The following is a 20,467-nucleotide window of genomic DNA, read 5'->3' on the forward strand; positions in this document are numbered from 1 at the left end:
TACTGACCGGATAGCAGATAACTTTATGGTCATGAGGAGTCTGATCTTAAGAAAGGGGGGATTGCCGCATGTACGGCACGGAGGTCACAAAAGCATGTTATTGCTCCATTCATTTTAATGGGAGTGCTACAAACTGCTAAGTACGAATGCTCAGCCATCACGGATGCTGTAGTTAAAATGAATGGAGCCGTAGCATGCATACAGAACCACTGCTTCATTCATGCAAGGACCCTTGGTACCCGTTCTTGAGATTGGTGGGGGTCCCAGCCGTGGGATTCCCACTGATCATAGTTATTAACTATTCTATGTATGGGGGGATACCTTTATAACCTGGTACAATGCCCCTTCCCCTTTAAATGGCGACTGCTTGTACTTATGTACTAGCCAGAGTAGTAACTAGCAAAAAAAGTCTGTGGAGGGGAAATCTAGTGATAAGTGCACAATACAAGCCATAGAATGGCCACAAATATTGTTCTAACTCATGTACATACCCATGGCAAGTTATTCTGCAAGGTCACCTGAAAAGTCAGGTACCCTTTAATGAAATTGAATGTTTAATATGAATTAACATTAATTGACTGTACATGTGACAGTATTGCAATAATAGTCTTTGAAAATATAAAACCCATCTACACCGTTACAAATACGAGTGTTACTGTACAAGATTTCATCTCAACGATGTTACAACTTGAGCTTGATGCTCTTCTTGACTCCAGCACGGATACCAGAGATCTCCCCGGAGTATCGGACTTCTTCCTTCCGCACCTCGCGTACCTGTTAACGGCATAAACAGATGTCAGAATAGAATGGAAACCCAGTACCGCTGCCAGAAGTGGAGGTCAGGTATGAGAAAGCAGCAGGGGCCTCTCATAGGAACTACATCAATAGCTAACTTTCGTAACGGCATGGCTGGATCTTGGGGGTCTTACCACCCTACAAGTTAGCACAAGCTTCTTCTATATCATTAAACACCCAGCAGTCACAATGCAGTTTATATAGGCATTGCAGTAAAGAAATCTGTACAGCTTGTATATAGCTTTACTTGCTGCAATCGTCCCGGATAGGTTAGCAGTTTGAACACACTGCCCACATACCCTGAATAAGGACAACTATATAAAAAGTAAGCTAGAAGCCGCATTGTTGCTGAATAGAGATGAGCGAACGTACTCGGATAAGCACTACTCGTCCGAGTAATGTGCCTTATCCGAGTACCGCTGTACTCGTGCTGAAAGATTCGGGACGCTCCGCTGCTGACAGGTGAGTCGCAGCGGGGCAGAGCGGGCGGGAGAGAAGGAGAGAAAGATCTCCCCTCCGTTCCTCCCCGCTCTCCCCTGCAGCTCCCCGCTCCGCAGCGCGTCCTGAATCTTTCAGCACGAGTACAGCGGTACTCGGATAAGGCACATTACTCGGACGAGTAGTGCTTATCCGAGTACGTTCGCTCATCTCTATTGCTGAAACATCCAAAATACTTCTGCAAAGGGGAATCTAATAGCTCAAAACTGGCACAGAGGGCATTGCAAAAGCAATCAATTTTCAACCTAAACACATTTGTGCAAGTATTAGGGCAATAAGACACAAACGCCATGTACTGCATTAAAATAGACGTTAAAAAGCATGTTTCCACCAGAGATTTCTAGAACCCTTTTACACGTAATGATTATCGTTCAGATTCTTGCAGAATCATGTAAGTGTGACCGATAATCGTTCAGTGTAAGCGCGGCCAGCGACTGAAGGACGAACGTCAACTCGTTCACTCATCCTTCAGTTTGCGCAGGCATTACAATCAAGGGATGATTATCCTGTGTAAACAGGCAGTTGTTTATCTGGCCATCTACTGTGAATGTAGATAGAGAGCCGGAGGCGATCTCTAGCCGCACCTATTTACTGAGCGATCATTAATCTTGGAGCGATAATCGCTGGGTCGACTTGGGCGCTTAAATGCTCGACAATCGTCCGTGTACAAGGACTCTTACAGATATCAATTGGATATTTCATAAGAGTCTGTGGAGACCTGACAGCTGGGACCTTTACCAATCTGAAGAACAGAGGAGGCTAGCCCCTGCTACAGAGAAGAAGCCACTGGTGGAAAGTCACTTACTACTAAAGTGAATTGGATATAGTGACGCAGCGGATGAAGCAAACTGCTATTAGAAAAGCATAACTTTTGTTTTCTGTTAAAGTTCAGGAAAAGAGAACTGGAATGTCAGCGCAACTCTCCAGCCAAAATTCATGAAACAACAGGATAAAGTATCCCATTTCTCCTTTAATTTAGTGTTTCGTGTGAACAGTGATAGGTGTTCGGGGTGAACCCTTCATCGGTCATGCTGGGAGTACATTACTACTAGGGGTGGAAAGGTATGTGCCCAACAGGCTGATGACACAAGGAGCATGGAGACCCGAGATTGTGACACCGGGAAGGAGAAGCAATTCCGCTATTTTTTTTTTTCTATAGACTCAGGGAGATCTAGTTTGACTGACATAAATGTATCAGGGTGGACTAATAGTCGTCTATCACCTTGGCCGTTATTGACAGTTTAGCTTCACTAGCAAAAATGATATGAAAATACCTTCCAAATATGAGAACTGCTCTGCAACAGACTCTATAGAGTAAGACGGTGATGAGATCTGCATTGGAGGTTCAGATAAATACAGCAGCATGGAGCACTACCCAACTAGACGACCACCATGACTCAACCCTATGAACTCATTGAAAGCCAACTGTGTCCATCGAGAGCCACCGATGTCTACTGTGCAATGGCTCTGGCACTCTAAATCAGGGCTGTGCTGTGAAAGCTCGCAAACACTGCTGGTTCTGATGGGTGCAGCATTACGTACCTGGCCCTTTCTGCGGATCTTGGCGCGTCTGTATTTCTCTCGGTGTTTAACTCTTGGGTTGCGGTCAATCTTCTTTCTTTTCGGTGTAAGCCCTTTATTCTTAGCAATCTGCAATGTGAACAAAGTCCAAAGTTAAGACTTTCTTCCTCGTTTGTTACTAAAGTCTTCATGTAACATTATATGACCATTTTAGAAATGTTCCTGACTGCATCACATAAATATAAGTAATGTGATCGCTAAGGGTGCATGGAGCGAGCTTGGAAGTCCACTCCATATTGGCTATCGGCTGTTTTTGATAGCAACCTGCAACTGCTGCCATCGGAGTTAGCTCTGATTGCGGCAGTTAACTAATTAGATATCACAGTTAATGCTGTGTGTTTAACCCCTTCCCGCCCCATGACGTAAGGGTACGTCAGGGGAGGCGGGTACTTCCCGCAAAATGACGTACCCTTACGTCATAGGGATAGCGCAAGATCATAGCAGATCTCGCACTATCCCGCAGCGGGAGCCAGCTGTCACTAGTAGCCGGCGTCCTGCTGCAAAAGGGTTTTTATTGTGGAAAAGTGGAAAAACCTAAAAAAAAAAATAGGTATCGTTGTAATCGTACCAACCCGCAGAAAAAAATGTGTTGTATCATTTATGCTGCATAATTAACGCTTTAAAAAAAAAAATTTAAAAAAATCTATGGCAGAATTGATGCGTTCTTTCCCTACGATCATAAAAAAAATAATAATAAAAGTTTAACAATGTAGTTTATGTACCCAAAAATGGTACCAAAAACGAAAAAAAAATCTACAGTTCGCCACGCAAAAAACAAGCCCTTATACGGCCGCATCGACGGAAAAATAAAAAAAAGTTATGGCTTTTGAAAAATGGAGATGGAAAAATACCAAAAAAAACACAAAAAACGCTTGGTCCTCAACGCCAAAATAGGCCGTGTCATTAAGGGGTTAAACAATCAGCTGGAGGCGGACCATCAGGCACTCCATTGGCTTCCCAGGATACGATCATGAGATGCCAATAGGCTAGCAAGATAGCCCAGAGCCTAGTGAAGGCTCCCAGAGTTGCAATGCATGGACGATTTTAAAGTGCCATCTGTGACAGAGCTTAGTAGGCAACACTGAAATTAATTGTATACTGCAATACTGAATATAGTTGAAGCAATCAAGTATTCTCAAGTTCCCTATGGGGACTGTACAAAAAAAGGGAAAAAAAAAAAAATCTTAAAGGCCACAAGGTTAAAAAAAAAAAAAAAAAAAAGTTAAATCCCTCTGCCCCTCCCCCTTCCTTATTTTACCATAAAAATGTAAACAATAAAAATAACACATCATTTTGCTGTTTGTGGAAGGCTGGGTTCACACAGGGCAGATTCCGCCCAGTGTGAACCCAGCCTAACATTCCAAACTATTAAAATATTGCACTATTTATGCTGCATGGGAAGCAGTGTAAAAAAATAAAAGTACAGGATGCCAGAATTGTGGGTTTAGTTACCCAAGATCCCCAAAAGGAATACAAAGTGATGGAAAAGACGTATGTACCCCAAAATGGTACTAATAAAAGCTACAGGACTCTGACAGCCCAATTCATGCAAAAAACAAAAACTATAAGGTTACGGGTCTCAGAATAAAGCATCAGAAAGGAACAAAAAGGAACTCTCGTCTTTAAGGGTTTAAGTAGAGGAAAGGCTAAAAACTGCTGCGTGCAAGAACATTTCCCAGAAGAGTTCCATTACTGGAAACCTAAGCTGGTGGTGGCCACATATTCTTTAGTAATTTAGGGCAGCCCTTTCCTCTAGTTGACAGAACCTCCAACTTACCTGGTATGTGATGGCCCTCTTGGCGTTGGGATCCATTTCTTCATCTGGAGCCTCCATACTAGACAAACAAAACATTTCACAGTATTAAGGAGGAATCAAGAACTTTCCAGAGGCACATCAATAAGACTACGTACCTCGCCGGCTCCTCCAGGGGCTTCCTCTTTTGCAATAATCTTTTCTCCATCATTCTGTAGTAATTCAGAGCATCTTCTTCATCCATATCGCTGTCATCATCAGGCGTGACTTTAGATACAGGGCGCTGCATTACATACAGGAAAACATGTGATCAAAGTCACCGGGTACAGTGTAGAAGAACATGGCAGAAGGCTGATGCATCCAACATGGTGTCCTAATATCAAGGTCCATCAACCGGATCACACACTTATATTTAAGGGATTGCCAGCTTTGCCTTATAGATCCACATAAAGGTAATAGAGGAGGGGCTTACTGATTGTGAACCCCCTGTCCATTAAACAGCACAAAAAGTGGCTAACAGAAGTGGCTCTCAGTATGGAGGACCACTTGTGTCTATAGACTATACAGACCTTACATAGTATGTTAGACTAAAGGCAGACAATGTCCATCTAGTTCAGCCTGTTTCCACCCCACTTTGTTGATGCAGAGGAAGGCAAAAAAAAACCAAAGAGGCAGAAGCCAATTTAGCCCATTTTTGGGGGGGAAAAAAAAATTCTTCCCAACTCCATCATGGCAGTCAGAGTAATCCCTGGATCAACACCCACTAAGTTTCAAAAGACACCATGTAATGTGTTTATCCTGCACTACCGCCTGTGGTGGGGATCCCCAACTAATTGTGGGGTCCTGCCAGCATCAAGCATCTGCCTAAAGAAACGAGGGTTTATGGGAAAAAGTTTTCCTATGACAGCCTTTATGGCACATCTACTAAGCACAAGGAACCTCAGTGATGCAAAGACTCACTCTCTAGTAATCTATAGAGATACGAAGACAAGCGTGCATATGTCACATGGCCATTTTATCTTTTTTGGGCCCCTAGAAGAACATAGCACCCTCCTTTTGAAGTCAGAGTGGTCAGACCCTCACAGATCCAAACATTTTAAACGGGTTGTACCACAATCCACTTTTATTACCTATTCAATGGATATATGATAAAGTGTGATCGGTGGGGGCCTCACCACAAAGACCACCAGTGATCCTAAGATTGGGGGTCCTGTGTCTCCCTCTCCTCCTCACTGCACCAAAAGTGGATTGTGGTGGTAGAACCCCTTCAACTTTTCTGTCCTTGCATCTGAGAGTATCAGGATGTGATATGCCTATTAAACATTTTTTTCATTGGCTAGGATAATGTTGAATATTCAGCTAAGTCTTACGGTTCATGCACATGACAATATTAGGGATTCATTTTGTGGGGGATGAATCCTGCTTTATTTTCTCTTATTTAATTTTTTTGCCCCTTTAAATGTTTTTTTTTTTTTAAAGAACAGGGCAGCACCGTAAGAGAGTCATATATTAAGGCCCTTTTACACGCAACATTTATCGCTCAAAATTTATTCAAACAAGCGAAAGCGAGCGATAATCGTTCAGTGTGAAAGCAAAACTATCGCTCACTTGTCGTTAGCGGTTGTTCAAGCTGACCTTCCTACTTAAATAACCTCGTTAGCACTTGCCAGCTCGCTGGCTTCTTGTGCTGTGTGAAAGTTCCCCGCACAGCGCTTCCCATAGGAAGTGCTGAGTAGGGAGGGAAAAGCGGACAAAAAGCCAGCGAGCGGCCGGCAGGACTTTGTTTGAAAGCACTGCACAAGCGCTGCCGACCTCAGCGGTGACGTCAGCACCCGTTTAAATGACCCAGGTAAAAGGGCCAGAAGTCCAGAGCTTTTGGACTAATAAGGTTTTTGGAAGACATGAGCCATTATATGAACGTAGACTTCATTTACCTTCTTAGCAGCCTTTTTAGAGGGCTTTGGCTGGCCGATGTGAAGTTTTCCTTCGGCAAGGCTTTTCTGAAAATCTTCAGATAGTAGCAGACGAACTTCTGGAGATAATTTCTCATCCACAACAGCCAAATCATTTATCAGCTAAAACAATGAAAATAAGTCTTTAGCCCTGAGGACGGTCAGATATACAGCGAACAGAGTGGTAATACAGAGAGTAGCACAACTTACAGTCCTGTACGTGACCAGCCTCTCTATCACAGGGTGGCCGGAGATCGGGATTCTTTTTGCCTTCAGCAGCAAGTAGTAGCTGATGTTTGTGCAATAACTAGAAAATACAGAATAGAGAAGAGTAGTACCAACAATGAGCTCTAATTTCTTTAGTGCCAAGATATTCCGCAGCAGGTGCATCAATTTTATATATACTTAAGTTTAAAAAAATACAAAATTTCTTTTTTTTCTATTATTCTTCAGAGCATTTGCTACAAAGTTAAATATTATTCTTAAATATATTTTGATGATAAATGAAAGTCATGTTTAAAAAAAACACTACATATGAAATCATTTCTTTAAAAAAAAAAATTTAATAAAGCGAGAAATATTTGGGAATGTATGAAATTTTTAATCCTGGCACAGCTTTTTTTAAGCGTCAGGCCGGGCTCACATGGGCGGATTTGAATTGCGGATTCCGCGGTCAGCGTCCGTGCAGCAGATATGCAGTAATACGCGAGCATTAAAAGCCATGAACTCTCGTCGGTTCCCTCAGACATGCAGGTAGGAATAGGGGATTCTGCAAGTGGAAGAAAAATCGCAGCATGCGCCGATTCTGACCAGACGGCCTCTATTACAGTTAATGGATCCGAGTGTTCTGTCACCCATATGCAATTAACATTGCGTATGTGTGGCAGAAACGCACGCTACTTCAAAGGAAAATAAATAGAAAAGCCAGAATGCCAGCGGGAGAGGAGATGGAGATCATTCTTGTGCGCAGATGATACGCTGTGCATAGGCGTAAATCCGGTTGCATACACGGTCTTCCGTAACTATTCGCAATTACTTTATGTGAATGATCGCAGGTCTTCCGCTGAGGAAATCCGCATGCAGGATCTGACCTGTTCAAGTGAGCCCGACCTTAGTCAGCTACAGGAGCAAAAGGGCAAAGGGAACATGAACAATCCAAAACCGGACATTGCATACAGTATTAGACCACTAAACAATTTGAACAATAAAAGTCACAAGAGCTTACAATCTATGAGCAAATGGGGTGATACAAGACATACAACTGGTCCTTTTATTCAAAGGTCCAGCCATCTTTTATATAAATAGGGTACTATAGATAAAACTGTATGAGCCTGTCACCAGAGGTATCTGTGTACGTAGAAGAGGAGTAAAAAGAGAAGAATTAAATTAGGGACCATGGTAGGCCTCCATAAAAAGATGCATTATTAGGGCACGCTTAAAACTGTGGGTTTTTGGGAATAACGTGGTTGTCTGGGGTAGCGCATCCCAGAGAATTGGTGCAGCTCGGGAAAAATCTTGGATTAAAGAGGAACTTAGTCTAAAATAAAACCGACTACTGTATGCAGGAATGGGGAGGGGAGCGTTTAGTGAGGGGAAGACCAACCAGTACCGAGCTGCAATATCAAGCAGAGAAAGGATCAGAGCAACAATGAGCATCTTTGATGCTTCACCAATAGGAAAAGGGAGGATATTGGAAATGTGTCTGAGGTGCAGACGAGATGAGCGAGCGACTGTAGGGGAATGAAGGAAAGAACACACAATGTGCAGCACAGACAGAATTTCCTTATGATACTTACTTTAAATACAGCTGGTATTTAGTCTGTAGGTAGGCGCTGCCCTGTGAAACACAACAAGCGAGTCTTCACTAATTTACCATTTCATTAGTGGTGGTGCAGTAGCCGAAACCCACCCCCGTCCCCCGCCTATACCACAAATAGGGCAATTCTAGTGCCAAACATCAAAAGAGAATTAATGTGGAGCGTTCTGTAATATTCACTAATTTTAATGGAGAAAGATGATGCATTTATCTCTATAAGATGAGGAGTCCCAGCTGCCAGACATAACAGGAACAGTTTGGGCAAAATTAAAACACTTCTATCCAGAGATGAGCGAACTTACTCGGTTCGGGTGTTTTTGCACTCAAGCACCGCTTTTTCTGAGTAACTGACTACTCTGATGAAAAGATTCGGGGGGCGCCGGGGGGTGGCGTGGTGGAGCGGGAGGTAGCAGTGGGGAACAGGGGGAGCTCTCTCTGTCTCCCCCCACTCCCCTCTGCAAGCCCCCGCTCACCCCCGGCGCCCCCTGAATCTTTTCGTCCGAGTAGTCAGTTACTCGGAAAAAGCGGTGCTCGAGTGCAAAAACACCCGAACCGAGTAGATTCGCTCATCTCTACTTATATCCAGAGCAGGTCTAGTTGGGGCGGCAGATACAAGGATTCAAAGCACACCATTGAGAATCCCCGTGTCACTACCCGGGCCTTCGGGTCTACCAGTAGGTATAACAATGTATCAGTTTTACCTTTTAACGACATTTCTCATTGACAAAATTTTATTTTAGAATAACTCCTTTAACCCCTTCAGGACCACAGATTTTTTTGTTTGTTTTTTTTGTCTCTGCCTTCCAAGAGCCATAAAACTTTACTTTTCTATTGATATGGCCATATGGGGGCTTATTTTTTTGCGGGACAACTTGTGTTTTTTAGTGGTGCCATTTAATATACAATATAAAATGTATGAAAAAAATCTGTTCTTAAACAAAAAATTGCTTTCCATCGCCATATTCTGAGACCCGCAACTTTTTTATTCGCACGTTGATTAAGCTGTGTTAGGGCTCTCCTTGTGAGGTGAGCTGTAGTTTTTATTAGTACCATTTTGTGAAACGTATCTTTTTTTAAATCACATTTTATTCAAATTTGTTGGAAGCCGAGACACCAAAAAGTTTTAAAAAAAAAAACCTAGCATTTTGTCTTTTTTTCCCCCACAGTCTTCACCATGTCGGATAATTGTGCTATTTTAATAGTTCTAACGTTTACGTACTTGGTGATACAAAATATATGGATTTTTTTTTCATTATTTAGATTTGTTTAATAGGAAAAATTGGAAAAGGTTGTTTTTTTTTTTTACTTTTAACTTTACTTTACTTTAGAAGAAACTGAAAAAAAAAAAAAAAACAACAAGCTTTAGTATTGCCCTATATTGTTATTTTTAGTGTTGCCCATGAAGCTCTGCCACAAGCAAAGCTTTACAGCATTTGTGCATGGCAGTCCTGGAATACTTCAGAAGGCTCTCGGCTGCCATGTGGACCTAACAGCACATCCGGATCACGTCGTAGGGGGTGACGCTGGAGCAAGGGAAAGGGACTCCCACCCTCCAGCTGACTGGACGCACGATCAGATTTGACTGCGGCATCTAAACTGTTAGCTGCCGAAATCAACACTAACTCAGCAGCTGTCAGAAATAGATGGAAGCCATGAGGTATGGAGAAGACTCTGTTCCCGAGCCCGCTCCTTACATCTTTAGCGACTGCGTAATGTAAATTTACAATAGGCAGTCATGAATGTGTTAAACATGAGGAAGTTATCAAGTATATTACATAAAATATAATCCGCTGTGCAAGCAAACATGAAACAGAGTAAACAGAAGATTGAGAATGGCGCTCCACGAGTGCTTTATGTGAACAGTCTGTAATATGCTCCTAGTAGTGTACATGATAGAAAACATGGCCGCAGCGCCCCTCCTGCCAAGTGAATGGGGCTGAGCCTCAACTCATGGCTAATGGATTGCCTTGCAGTAACATTCTTTACCTTTCCTTCAGGGATAATTCCATCTTTCACCATTTGCAGTAAAGGATCCAACTCATTTTTCACTTCAGCCAACTATTAAAACACACAAAAAGATGATCATCAATAGACTACGAAGCCAAAATTATAGAACGTACTGATTCTCCAAACTCGTTAGTAGGGATATAACATTCTCTAACCTGCGGCTCTCCAACCTCAGGCATGCTGGGAGTCGTACTTTTACAAAAGCTGAAGAGCCACACGTTGGAGACTACTTCTTAAGAGCAACGCAAAATAGCTCTTCGCCATAAGAAAGGCCCCGTACAGGGAAGCCATCTATAGGTGGAACCACAGAGACCGCTTTCTTCCTTCTAGAGGAGAGCTACTTTGGGGCCAGGATTGAAATCAAACATCAAAAGTGCATTTATGTCGAAAACCTATCCATATGTAAAGGCTGCACAGAACTGAAAACTTTATTCATTCCCTCGGGACGTCCCAATTACCTTTCGTTTAAGATCTTGTATCAGTTCCATTAGTTCTGGAGATTCCTTCTTCAACAATTTCCTCTTCTCCTTATCAGACATTTGCTCCAGGTCTTTAACAATCTTCTGCTCAGTGGGCGTCTCTTCACTCGGCTTTTCTGCGAATGCCTACATATAAAGAGCCGGTCAGGAACTATTTACATCAGATGTATATACTGCAGTGTTCCCTGCTGTATACCACTGTACACACGGCCAACTTGTATTCTGTTCCTTAGTATATGGAATGGCACAGCATCAGTTTGGTGTATGGGCTGACAAGGTTTTATGCCAAAGGTGTGTGTAGGGGCTCACCCACCCAACAACAGGCACTACAAGTGCAGTGTGAATAGACCCTAAATTATAACACAGATTATACACTTTACTCGGACGTGAGAGGATGAGGTTACCAGCGGGTTGCACATCATCTTTGGTAGATAACAATCAGCTGCGTGTATAAAATTGTTTTTGTTAATTTCAAATAAATTTTAAAAAATTACTAGAGATGAGCGAATCTACTCGTTTCGAGTAATTACTCAATCGAGCACCACGATTTTCGAGTACTTCCGTACTCGGGTGAAGAGATTCGGGGGGCGGGCGTGGTGGAGCGGGGGGTAGCAGTGGGGAACAGGGGGGAGCCCTCTCTCTCTCCCTCTCCCCCCCCCCCCCACTCCCCGCTGCAACCCCCCGCTCACCCACGGCGCCCCCCGAATCTTTTCGCCCGAGTACGGAAGTACTCGAAAATCGTGGCGCTCGGGCGAAAAAGGGGCGTGGCCGAGTAGGTTCGCTCATCTCTAAAAATTACGTGTTTATTATTTTTAGAATGTACCTATATGGGTTGGAGCTCCGGTTTTCTTATACAGAGCTCCACATTCCCTACTTTGATTCAAACATCCACAGGAGTTCCATGATAAAGCTCTAGTTTCTGGGGAAAGGGACCTTTTGCTACGCATGAGCATCATAAAACTAAGTTACGCTGCCCAAAGGATAGATTCTGAGCAGTCCAAGGATGTGCTTTGTACACTTACCTGGCTCCCTGTTTTCACGCTGTCACCTATAGGAACTCTGTGCACACACATATACTGCTCTCTAAGGGCACGCATGAACAGCTTGCAGACATGAGTCGCCACGCTGTTACCTATGGTTTTGGCGTGTAAACAGGTAGCCAGGTAAGTACATCTCCTGGACCCCTCATGACCCGTCCTATGAGCACCATAACTTAGTTTATGGCACTTCTAGGCAATGACAGGCTTCCTTCAAACATTATATTATCCAGACCGCTAACTTTTCTCCTTAGGGAGAGCACCTAGAAGGTGAGTGAGTGAGGAGACTTGTAAGGCCATTCATGCTACTCTGGGTAATATGCAAATAAGGGAGACGGAACAATACCTCTGCAGTGCCACCTATTGGAAGGCAGCATTCCTTCAAATCAATTTTAGACTCTATACAAGCCTTGTAACAAGGCTTGCATAAAAAGCCTAACATTGATTTGAAGGAATGCTGGTGCTGCAAAGGTATTGTTCCATCTCCTTTATTTGCATTATCTAGACCGAAATGGAAATATGATAAACTGAAAAATTCGAAAAGGAGGGAAAAAAAAAAAAAAAAACATATCTGAAAGACCCAAAGGCCATTTTCATGATGGCTTCGAGCAAAGCTGGGAACCAATTGGTAACCTGCAAAAGGTTTAGGAGGCACAAAATAAAAAACAGGCCTGAATCACAAGGCACAGAACAGACACCCACCCAAGCAGCTACGTTAAGGTCTTCTGTGCTCGATACTATTTTTTGAAGCCCTAGTTTGCTGGTGGTCAGTAGATCACATACAACTGACAAGGTATGTTGTGCACTAGAACCATCTGCCTGCCTATGGCTTAGGAAGGACAAGAACTAGATCAGCTTACCTGAATGAAATCCAACCCATAGTCTTCTTCATTGAGGGTCTTTGCTAAACGCCTCTGGATGTTCTGCGCTTCCTCCTCCTCCTCCGCATCCTCGGCTTCCTGCTCTTCTTTAGTTTTTTTTACTTCTATATTACAAGGAAAATTAAATTGACACATTAAATATATTCTTCTACATTTTGTAGTTAGTAAATCCAACGTGAGCTCAAGAGACCAACTTACTTTTTTGGTGTTCTTTGTAGTCTGTGTCATAATAGAGCTTCTTCCTCTGTCCCCACGCCAATTCATCTGGAAAACCTGAGTACAAGATTGTATTACTTCATTATATGGGCATCATCACTACGAAGCAACAATATCAGTAAATTCACTTTACAGCACAAAATGCTGTAGCCTGCACCAAAAATAAAAGAAATACTAACTCCCCTCTATGAGATATCCCTTTTAACCCCCTTAATGGTGCGGCCATCAAGAAATCATAACTCTCATTTTTCCATCCATGTAGCTGTCTGAGGGCTTTTTTTTTTGTGGAACAAGTTGTATCATATAATATACTAAAAAAACTTTTTAAAAAGTTATAAGTGAAGTAAAAAAATGCAATTCGGCCACTATATTTTTTAAACTAATAAAAACAATTTTTTCACTTAATTTTACAAATAATTTGTTTATTTATATACCGTAATACTTCAGTACTTTTACTGGTATAGTGGGAAGACACGCCCAAAAGTACATCGTCCCCAGCAGCCATGATACCCGATAGCACCTTGCAATCCCATTGGGGGATGAAGAGGGCAAGTACAAGAATGAGGAGGAGATTTAAATGCCACTGGCAGAATTGTCAGTGGCATTTAAAGGGTTAACAGCTGGGATCGGTGTGAATACTGATAGCGGCTATTGTGGTTGAGTGTCAGCCGTCAAAGGCAGCTGACACCGGACATGTACAGAGCGGGCCTCCAGTGCCATATTATTGACCCTATGCATCTAGACGCACAAAAAAGTCCTGGGGCCTGAATGGAAGGGGTGTTCCTATTGCAGTAAATGATTGTATATCACTGCGAGGATAACCACCAATCTCTAAAACTGTAAAGAATGCAGCACAAGTAAAGCACAGTAGCCCATAGTCAGGCTGATAGAGACCTGATCACTCTTTGTTTTTGGGCCTAGAGCTCCCAGAAATGGAACCCCAAGAGGTGGCACAGCCCAACGATCTAACAGATCACTAAAGCTAGATCCACACGGGCGAGCACGACATCGTGCTAAGAAACTCAGCCCAATATCGTGCTTGCCAACGTGTGTTTTTCACGCCAATGTGAGGCATTTTTCATTCCAAAACCATGCATCGCTTCTGTTAAATTACAATCCTCAGGCATGTGTTTCACGTGTGTCAGAGGATCGCAAATGTTTGACGTAGATTTCAACGCATAAAACTTGAGCGGTTTTCTCGCCCTTGTGAATAAGCCCTTAAGGTGATGGATAAACCCACTGAAGATAAAGATTTAGCACTGCTTGGCTCACCATCTTTGTCACGATCTTCTAGGTCACTGCCCATGGAAACACGATCATCCTCCCCTTCATCATCAACATCATCTCCTTCTCCCACGTCTTCATCATCATCATCATCCTTGATATCAAGAGGCATAACCTCATCCTGCAGCAAATAAAAAATGCACCTCAGAACTTTAAGGATAATGGTACAAACTGAAAATTAAATTAAAGGGGTTGTCCCGCGCCGAAACGGGTTTTGTTTTTTTTTCAGACCCCCCCCCCCCCCCCCGTTCGGTGCGAGACAACCCCGATGCAGGGGTTAAAAAAGAACACCGGACAGCGCTTACCTGAATCCCCGCGCTCCGGTGACTTCTTACTTACCCGGTGAAGATGGCCGCCGGCATCTTCTCCCTCCGTGGACCGCAGGGCTTCTGTGCGGTCCATTGCCGATTCCAGCCTCCTGATTGGCTGGAATCGGCACGTGACGGGGCGGAGCTACACGGAGCCCCATTGAGAAAAGCAGAAGACCCGGACTGCGCAAGCGCGTCTAATTTGGCCATTAGACGGCGAAAATTAGACGGCAACCATGGAGACGAGGACGCCAGCAACGGAGCAGGTAAGTGAAAAACTTTTGATAACTTCTGTATGGCTCATAATTAATGCACAATGTACATTACAAAGTGCATTAATATGGCCATACAGAAGTGTATAGACCCACTTGCTGCAGCGGGACAACCCCTTTAAGTTGGCTGTTTGTGGAGGGGTGGAGCAGCTCTTGATCTGAAGCACAACCATGAATTATATGGCTGCCCATAGATCTCTATAAGCTCAGGCTAATGCGACCTTTCTTCTTAAGCATTTACAATTCTGCACACAGAGGCAGTAACGGCTGATTGATTGGGTTTAGCAGATATTTTGGATTATTGTATGATTACAAAAATATATACAACAGATACAATTAGAGAGTCTTTGGAAAAGAACTATAAGGGTATGTCTACATTACGCACCATTTACGCATCCAAAACCGGTGCGGACTTTGGACTCAAAACTAGCTGCGCATCCGCAGCCGGTTTCAGGAGATACAGCGCTCCCTCCTCTCACCTAAGAAGTCTTTGCACTCTTGGCGCTTCCTTCACCGGACACCTGGCGGCCTCTAGTGAAAGCAGCGCTGCTGGTCACTTCTGCAACACCCGACAAGGCACCCGGCGCTCACTAGAAGCAGTCACGTGTCCGCTGAAGGTAGCAAAGAGAGCGCAAAGACTTCGGAGGCGAGAGCGAGCGCCGTATCTTCTGAAATCAGCTCTGGATTTTGAACCCGTTCTGGATGTGGAAACACTATGGCATTTGCCAAGGATATTCCACAGCATTTCCGCTACATGTAGACATACCCTAAAGAGGATATCTCAGCTCTAGTACATACTTGCATTCCCCATACAATAATACATTACACCGTGTATAAGAGCTTGATATTGTGCTGTTCGTCTGTCATCCCTATGGAAATGTATGAGCAACAACTGGATCTTACCGTTCCTATTGTCACAGGGTGGACTGACATGGTTCATCCCACACCTCCAATTGACATTGGAAATAGTAACATCCAATAGTCAATTTATTCATACCTTTCCACAAGGCATAACAGAAAAACGGCACAACGCAGAGTTCTAAGAAAAGATTCTCCAGAATTATTTTATGGGAATGCGAGATCTTCTGAAAGGGAATGCTCTAACTTAGCTTTTTTTTTTTTTTCTCAGGAGAGTACACAAAAGGAAAAAAGGTGGATCAATACTAACTACTATACTATCCCAGGTGTTCACAATTGTGCCAAGACGCTGCCAAGAAAAGAAACGCCAGATAGCAAAGCACGCATGTGATTTACTTTAGCATGGTGTCTGACCGCAAAATCTACCAGAAGGTAATGCAGAATTCATCCATGCAGCTAACTTTGCTTTTTAACACAAGTCACATAATTGGTCATTTGCTCACTTTTCTGTTTCCAGACCTGTAAAATTCCACAAGTTCTGCGCTAGAAGCAAGTGCTGGATTATAAACTTTCTGGAATAATAATCATCTTTATTTGTACAGCGCCAACTAACTGCACTGCATTTGCAAGCCCTTCACATACCTCACTGTCATACTGTTCTTCATCGCTGTCAAACGTCACGCCTTTCGCCATCAAACTCTGAATAGCAAAAAAAAAATGTGGTCAAACGAGAAAGCTAAAATATGATAGGAAACATATAGAGCAATCCAGCAGAATAGAAGATGTGATAAAGAAGTTGCATGGTGCTGATCTATAGGTAGCATTGTCATGCGGAGCACTGGAATGGATTTAGAAAAGGACCCAATAGTGCTCCTATTATACTTACCCCTCTGCCATGCCAGGATCTTGTTCTGTAGCCCCGGCGTTTGTGGTGATAGATGATGTCACAGAAAACCAAGTGAGTACTGCAGTCGATCAGAGGCTGCAGTGTGAAGTTCCCGAACTCCTGTCAGGATGTGATCGCCGAAGCCAGGGGAACAAGTGGTGACGCTGTAGCCTCTCAATGGCTGCAATGGTCACCTGATTTCCTGTGACATCATAAGTCACAACAACCACTGGGACCACAGCGGGGCTGCAGCACTGGATCCTGGCAGCGGAGGGGTAAGTACATTTTATGTTTCAAAAGTATTTATTGAAAGAAAATTTAGACTGTTGGCCACAATCCTGCCGCGGGTAAGTACATTTTAAATTAATTATTTAATAGAGGGAGCGCCATTGACAAGAAGGTGGATGTCTGATTACCAACCCCGTTAAGGGTTTACCTGAATCTTTTCCTCGTGGAATTGATCGATTTCATCATTATAGTAGTCTGAGGTTAACTGTAAGAAGACAAGAATACGAGTAAACGTCATAGAAAATATTTATTAGCTTGCAAACAACTTATTTACGGGGTTGTAAGAGAGAGAAAAAAACTGTGGCTGCTTTCTTCCAAAAAAAAAAATAAAAACAGAGCACCCGTCTTGTATAACAGCTGTGACTAGTATCCCTCTTCACCTGAATGGACTGAGCTGTATTAGCAGACGCAGCTGATGGAAGCAATATTACGGCACTGCCAATAATTGAGTTACACTAATGGCCCTTTCACACAGGAGGCTAGTCGGCTAAACATGACTGCACGAGCGCTGACGTCACCGCTAAGTCGTTAGAACTCGTGCGGAGCGTTTAGTACAACATTTCTGGGTTTTTGCTCAGCGCTTCACCTTCTATGCAAAGCGCTAAGCGTTTACATGGAATGAGAAGCCAGTGATAGTTTTTATGCTGACTGAAGCGATAGCGATTTGCAAAAGAAGAGTGGGGTTTTTTGCATTTACAGTGAATGATTATTGCTCAAATTCGTTCGTTTGAATGAGTTTTGAGTGATAATCGTTACGTGTAAATGGGCCATTAGTTTCAATGGATAACACAATATTACACTGCAGGGACAAACAGAAGGAGATAAGATCAGACAGTGTAGAAGGGCCAGAGCAGCTCTGACAGGGAAGTATAGGGCAATGCTCTTCATTGTAAAGTTTTAGTTTGCATTGCAGTCATTCATGTAAGTTAGGAAAAGCCATTAAAACAGACCGTCAGCTGAGATGACACCTATAATCTAAAGTAATGAATGAACAAAGGACGCAGAGTTGAAATGTGTAATTGTTATATACTTACACCCCCCACCACCACCACCCCAATACCCCCGCTGAGCACCGGCAAACAGGTAGTTTACTACATGCTGCTTTTGAGTGGAGTAGGCTGCTCCCTTAGGCCGGCTGTCCACGGGCGTTGCGATATATCACCACGGGGGAGCACTAATGTCAACGCGATTTTCCGCGATGAGCCTATCATTATGATAGGTTAATCGCAGAAAATCACGGCATGCCGCAATTTTTAGTCGCAAGTGGAAAATCGACACGATTTTCCGCTCAGATACATTGGGCTGTGCTTTCCATAGTTATCCTATGGAAAGCGTTCATTGCGTTATCGCCGTGGGTAACGCAGTGAAATATCGCCGTGGACAGAAGGCGTTATGTGTATGAGCTCAGTAGTCCCTCCATGCTGAGAACAGGTTTGCAGGCGCACAGCGAGGGAACAAGACAAGAGCGCAAATATACAAATTACACATTTCAACTCAGGGTCTACTCTTCATTCATTACTTTAAATTGGGGGGGGGGGGATTTGTCCAAGGTGGCAGGTTCCCTTTAGAACGAGTTGCTCCCCTTCTGTCCATATGCTCTGCTAAGGCAAATGGAGGTCACAGAGAATGATCTCCAGCTCAGGATCACCCCTTTTAGCCATCCGCAGCTCTTCCTGGCAATGACAGCCCATTGGCAAGGGTCCTGAAGAAACTGACTGATGGGTCCTGATAAAGAAAAGGGGTTACCCAGATGGTATGAGTCCTTTAAAGAAATTCAATTGTTCCGAATTCATAGGAAAATATACAGTAAGTTTCAGCCAATCACCTCTGTAGTTGATGGGATATCTGCTTTGGACAGGGATTTGTCATATACTTCAGTGCCTTTCTGCTTCTTAGGCCTCACAATCCTGTAAGAAACAAGTTATAACATTCTTATAGTCAGAAGGACCAAGAACACGTATTGCATAAAGACAAGCGAAAAGGAAGACTTATCTGGTGCCGCGGCTTCAGCAGGCCATGCGCCGAGGACAACCCCTTTTATGGCCACAATTTAAAAAGTTGTCACAAAGTTTAAATGGCCACTGAGCTCTGAACAAACTCCGGAGGGTCCTTTCACGTAAGGCGACTATCTAGTGCTTAAGCGGCCGACAGTCATCCCAGAGATTATTGCTAACTGAGCGCACTGCAGATTTCTTCTGCGCCGCCCGCCCCTATATTCGGAGTAAACAGACGCCCATTCATAGATGAACGACTCCCTGCTTACACGGGCCGATGGTCCTCAGGTTTCTGTGCTTGCGTAAACTGACCAGTGCCGATTTTTTCCAGTGTCTGCCCTGGTTCAGAGGAGCGCTGTTTTAGCGCAGTATAGGCGCCTGAAAAGATTGCGGCTATACTGCACTAAAGATCGTGCGAACGGGTGATTCCCAGCTCACAACTCCCGCGGTGAGATCGCCCGTTCACACGATCCGAGGTGTCTTCCAGCTCCCAGAGGAGTCTATGGACAGCGCACACAAAGATAGGTTGGGTCCGATCATTAGTTCTATTAGACGCAATCTTTTCACGCGCCTCTAATGCGCTAAGACAGCGCTCGTGCGGACGAGGTCTGGAGGAGTCATACTGAGGCTTGTTCACACGGACACGCGTGTGCTCCGCATTACATGTATTTTTAAACATGCATAATGTGGACAGAGAAGAATCCATTCATTTCAAGGGGTTCATCAACATGCGGATTTCTTATGCTGTTTTTAGTCGCATTAAAAAATACGTAACACGTCGCATTTTGGTGCATATTAGGCCATAGAATTGAGCGGGCCGGCGCACACACACCGGAAAGCTGCGTATTCGCATATGAAAACTTTGGGCCTTCCTACTTTTTTTTGTGTGCATAAACACGCTACGAATTTCTGCAAGAAACACCCTACAGGTGGGTGGAAATACGCTGCGTTTTACCGCTATGAACCGGCATATCGCCGCGTATGGCAGCGATTTTGCGTGCGCATGACGACTTACCACGCACGTTTACATTTTTAATTTCCCACTACGTCGCTTAGCAACTTTGCATATAAACATCTCCCATACATACAGCGTTTCGCACGCACCCATGGTGACCAAGGGGCTCCAGCGCGGGAAACACAGAACATTCTGCGCTTTTTTTTAGCTCAAAAAAAACCCCGCTGGTGTAAAAGGGTCAATGAAAATCAATGTACTTTCACCGACTCCATTCGTCATGCACGTAATACGCTATAAGTTGCGCTCGTGTGAGCCCGCGCTGTAACGCACCGCGTATTTCCTGCACACAATGCGCAGCGCATACACCGCATGTAAACATACACCGGGGTGCACAATAAACATGGCTCCCCGGGGCCCCTACACCAGGCTGCAGCTAATAATACTTCACCTCCGAGGCTTCCCCATGCTGTCTCCTTATTCAGACTCCGCTCTCATGTGTGTACGACTTCCGGTCCGCACCAAAATATCGTCGCTCCAGAAACAAAGACAACAACGTTAGTTCCGTTAAAGAAAAATTGAACGTTTAAAAAAAAAAAAAAAAAAAAAA

The 20,467-nt window shown here is 43.7% G+C and overlaps 1 protein-coding gene and 1 non-coding gene across 2 annotated transcripts; both read right to left on the reverse strand.

Moving 5' to 3' along the window:
* Positions 1-501: 501 nt before the first annotated feature.
* Positions 502-20,435, reverse strand: UTP3 (UTP3 small subunit processome component). Its single transcript, XM_066606731.1, has 16 exons — positions 20,309-20,435; positions 18,737-18,818; positions 17,060-17,116; positions 16,380-16,436; positions 14,288-14,420; positions 12,998-13,072; positions 12,779-12,903; positions 10,861-11,007; positions 10,382-10,453; positions 8,376-8,416; positions 6,790-6,886; positions 6,562-6,702; positions 4,786-4,910; positions 4,652-4,709; positions 2,836-2,943; positions 502-774 (listed from the first exon to the last, which is right to left on the reverse strand). The coding sequence occupies exons 1-16, from the start codon at positions 20,323-20,325 to the stop codon at positions 682-684; spliced, it is 1,428 nt and encodes a 475-aa protein (XP_066462828.1). The 5' UTR covers positions 20,326-20,435; the 3' UTR covers positions 502-681.
* LOC136572120 (small nucleolar RNA SNORA15) lies at positions 16,062-16,191 on the reverse strand. Its single transcript, XR_010785775.1, has one exon. It is a non-coding gene; the product is annotated as a small nucleolar RNA SNORA15 (small nucleolar RNA).
* Positions 20,436-20,467: the final 32 nt, after the last annotated feature.

The sequence above is a fragment of the Eleutherodactylus coqui genome, chromosome 6, assembly GCF_035609145.1.
Source record: "Eleutherodactylus coqui strain aEleCoq1 chromosome 6, aEleCoq1.hap1, whole genome shotgun sequence".
NCBI classification, from domain to species: Eukaryota; Metazoa; Chordata; class Amphibia; order Anura; family Eleutherodactylidae; genus Eleutherodactylus; species Eleutherodactylus coqui.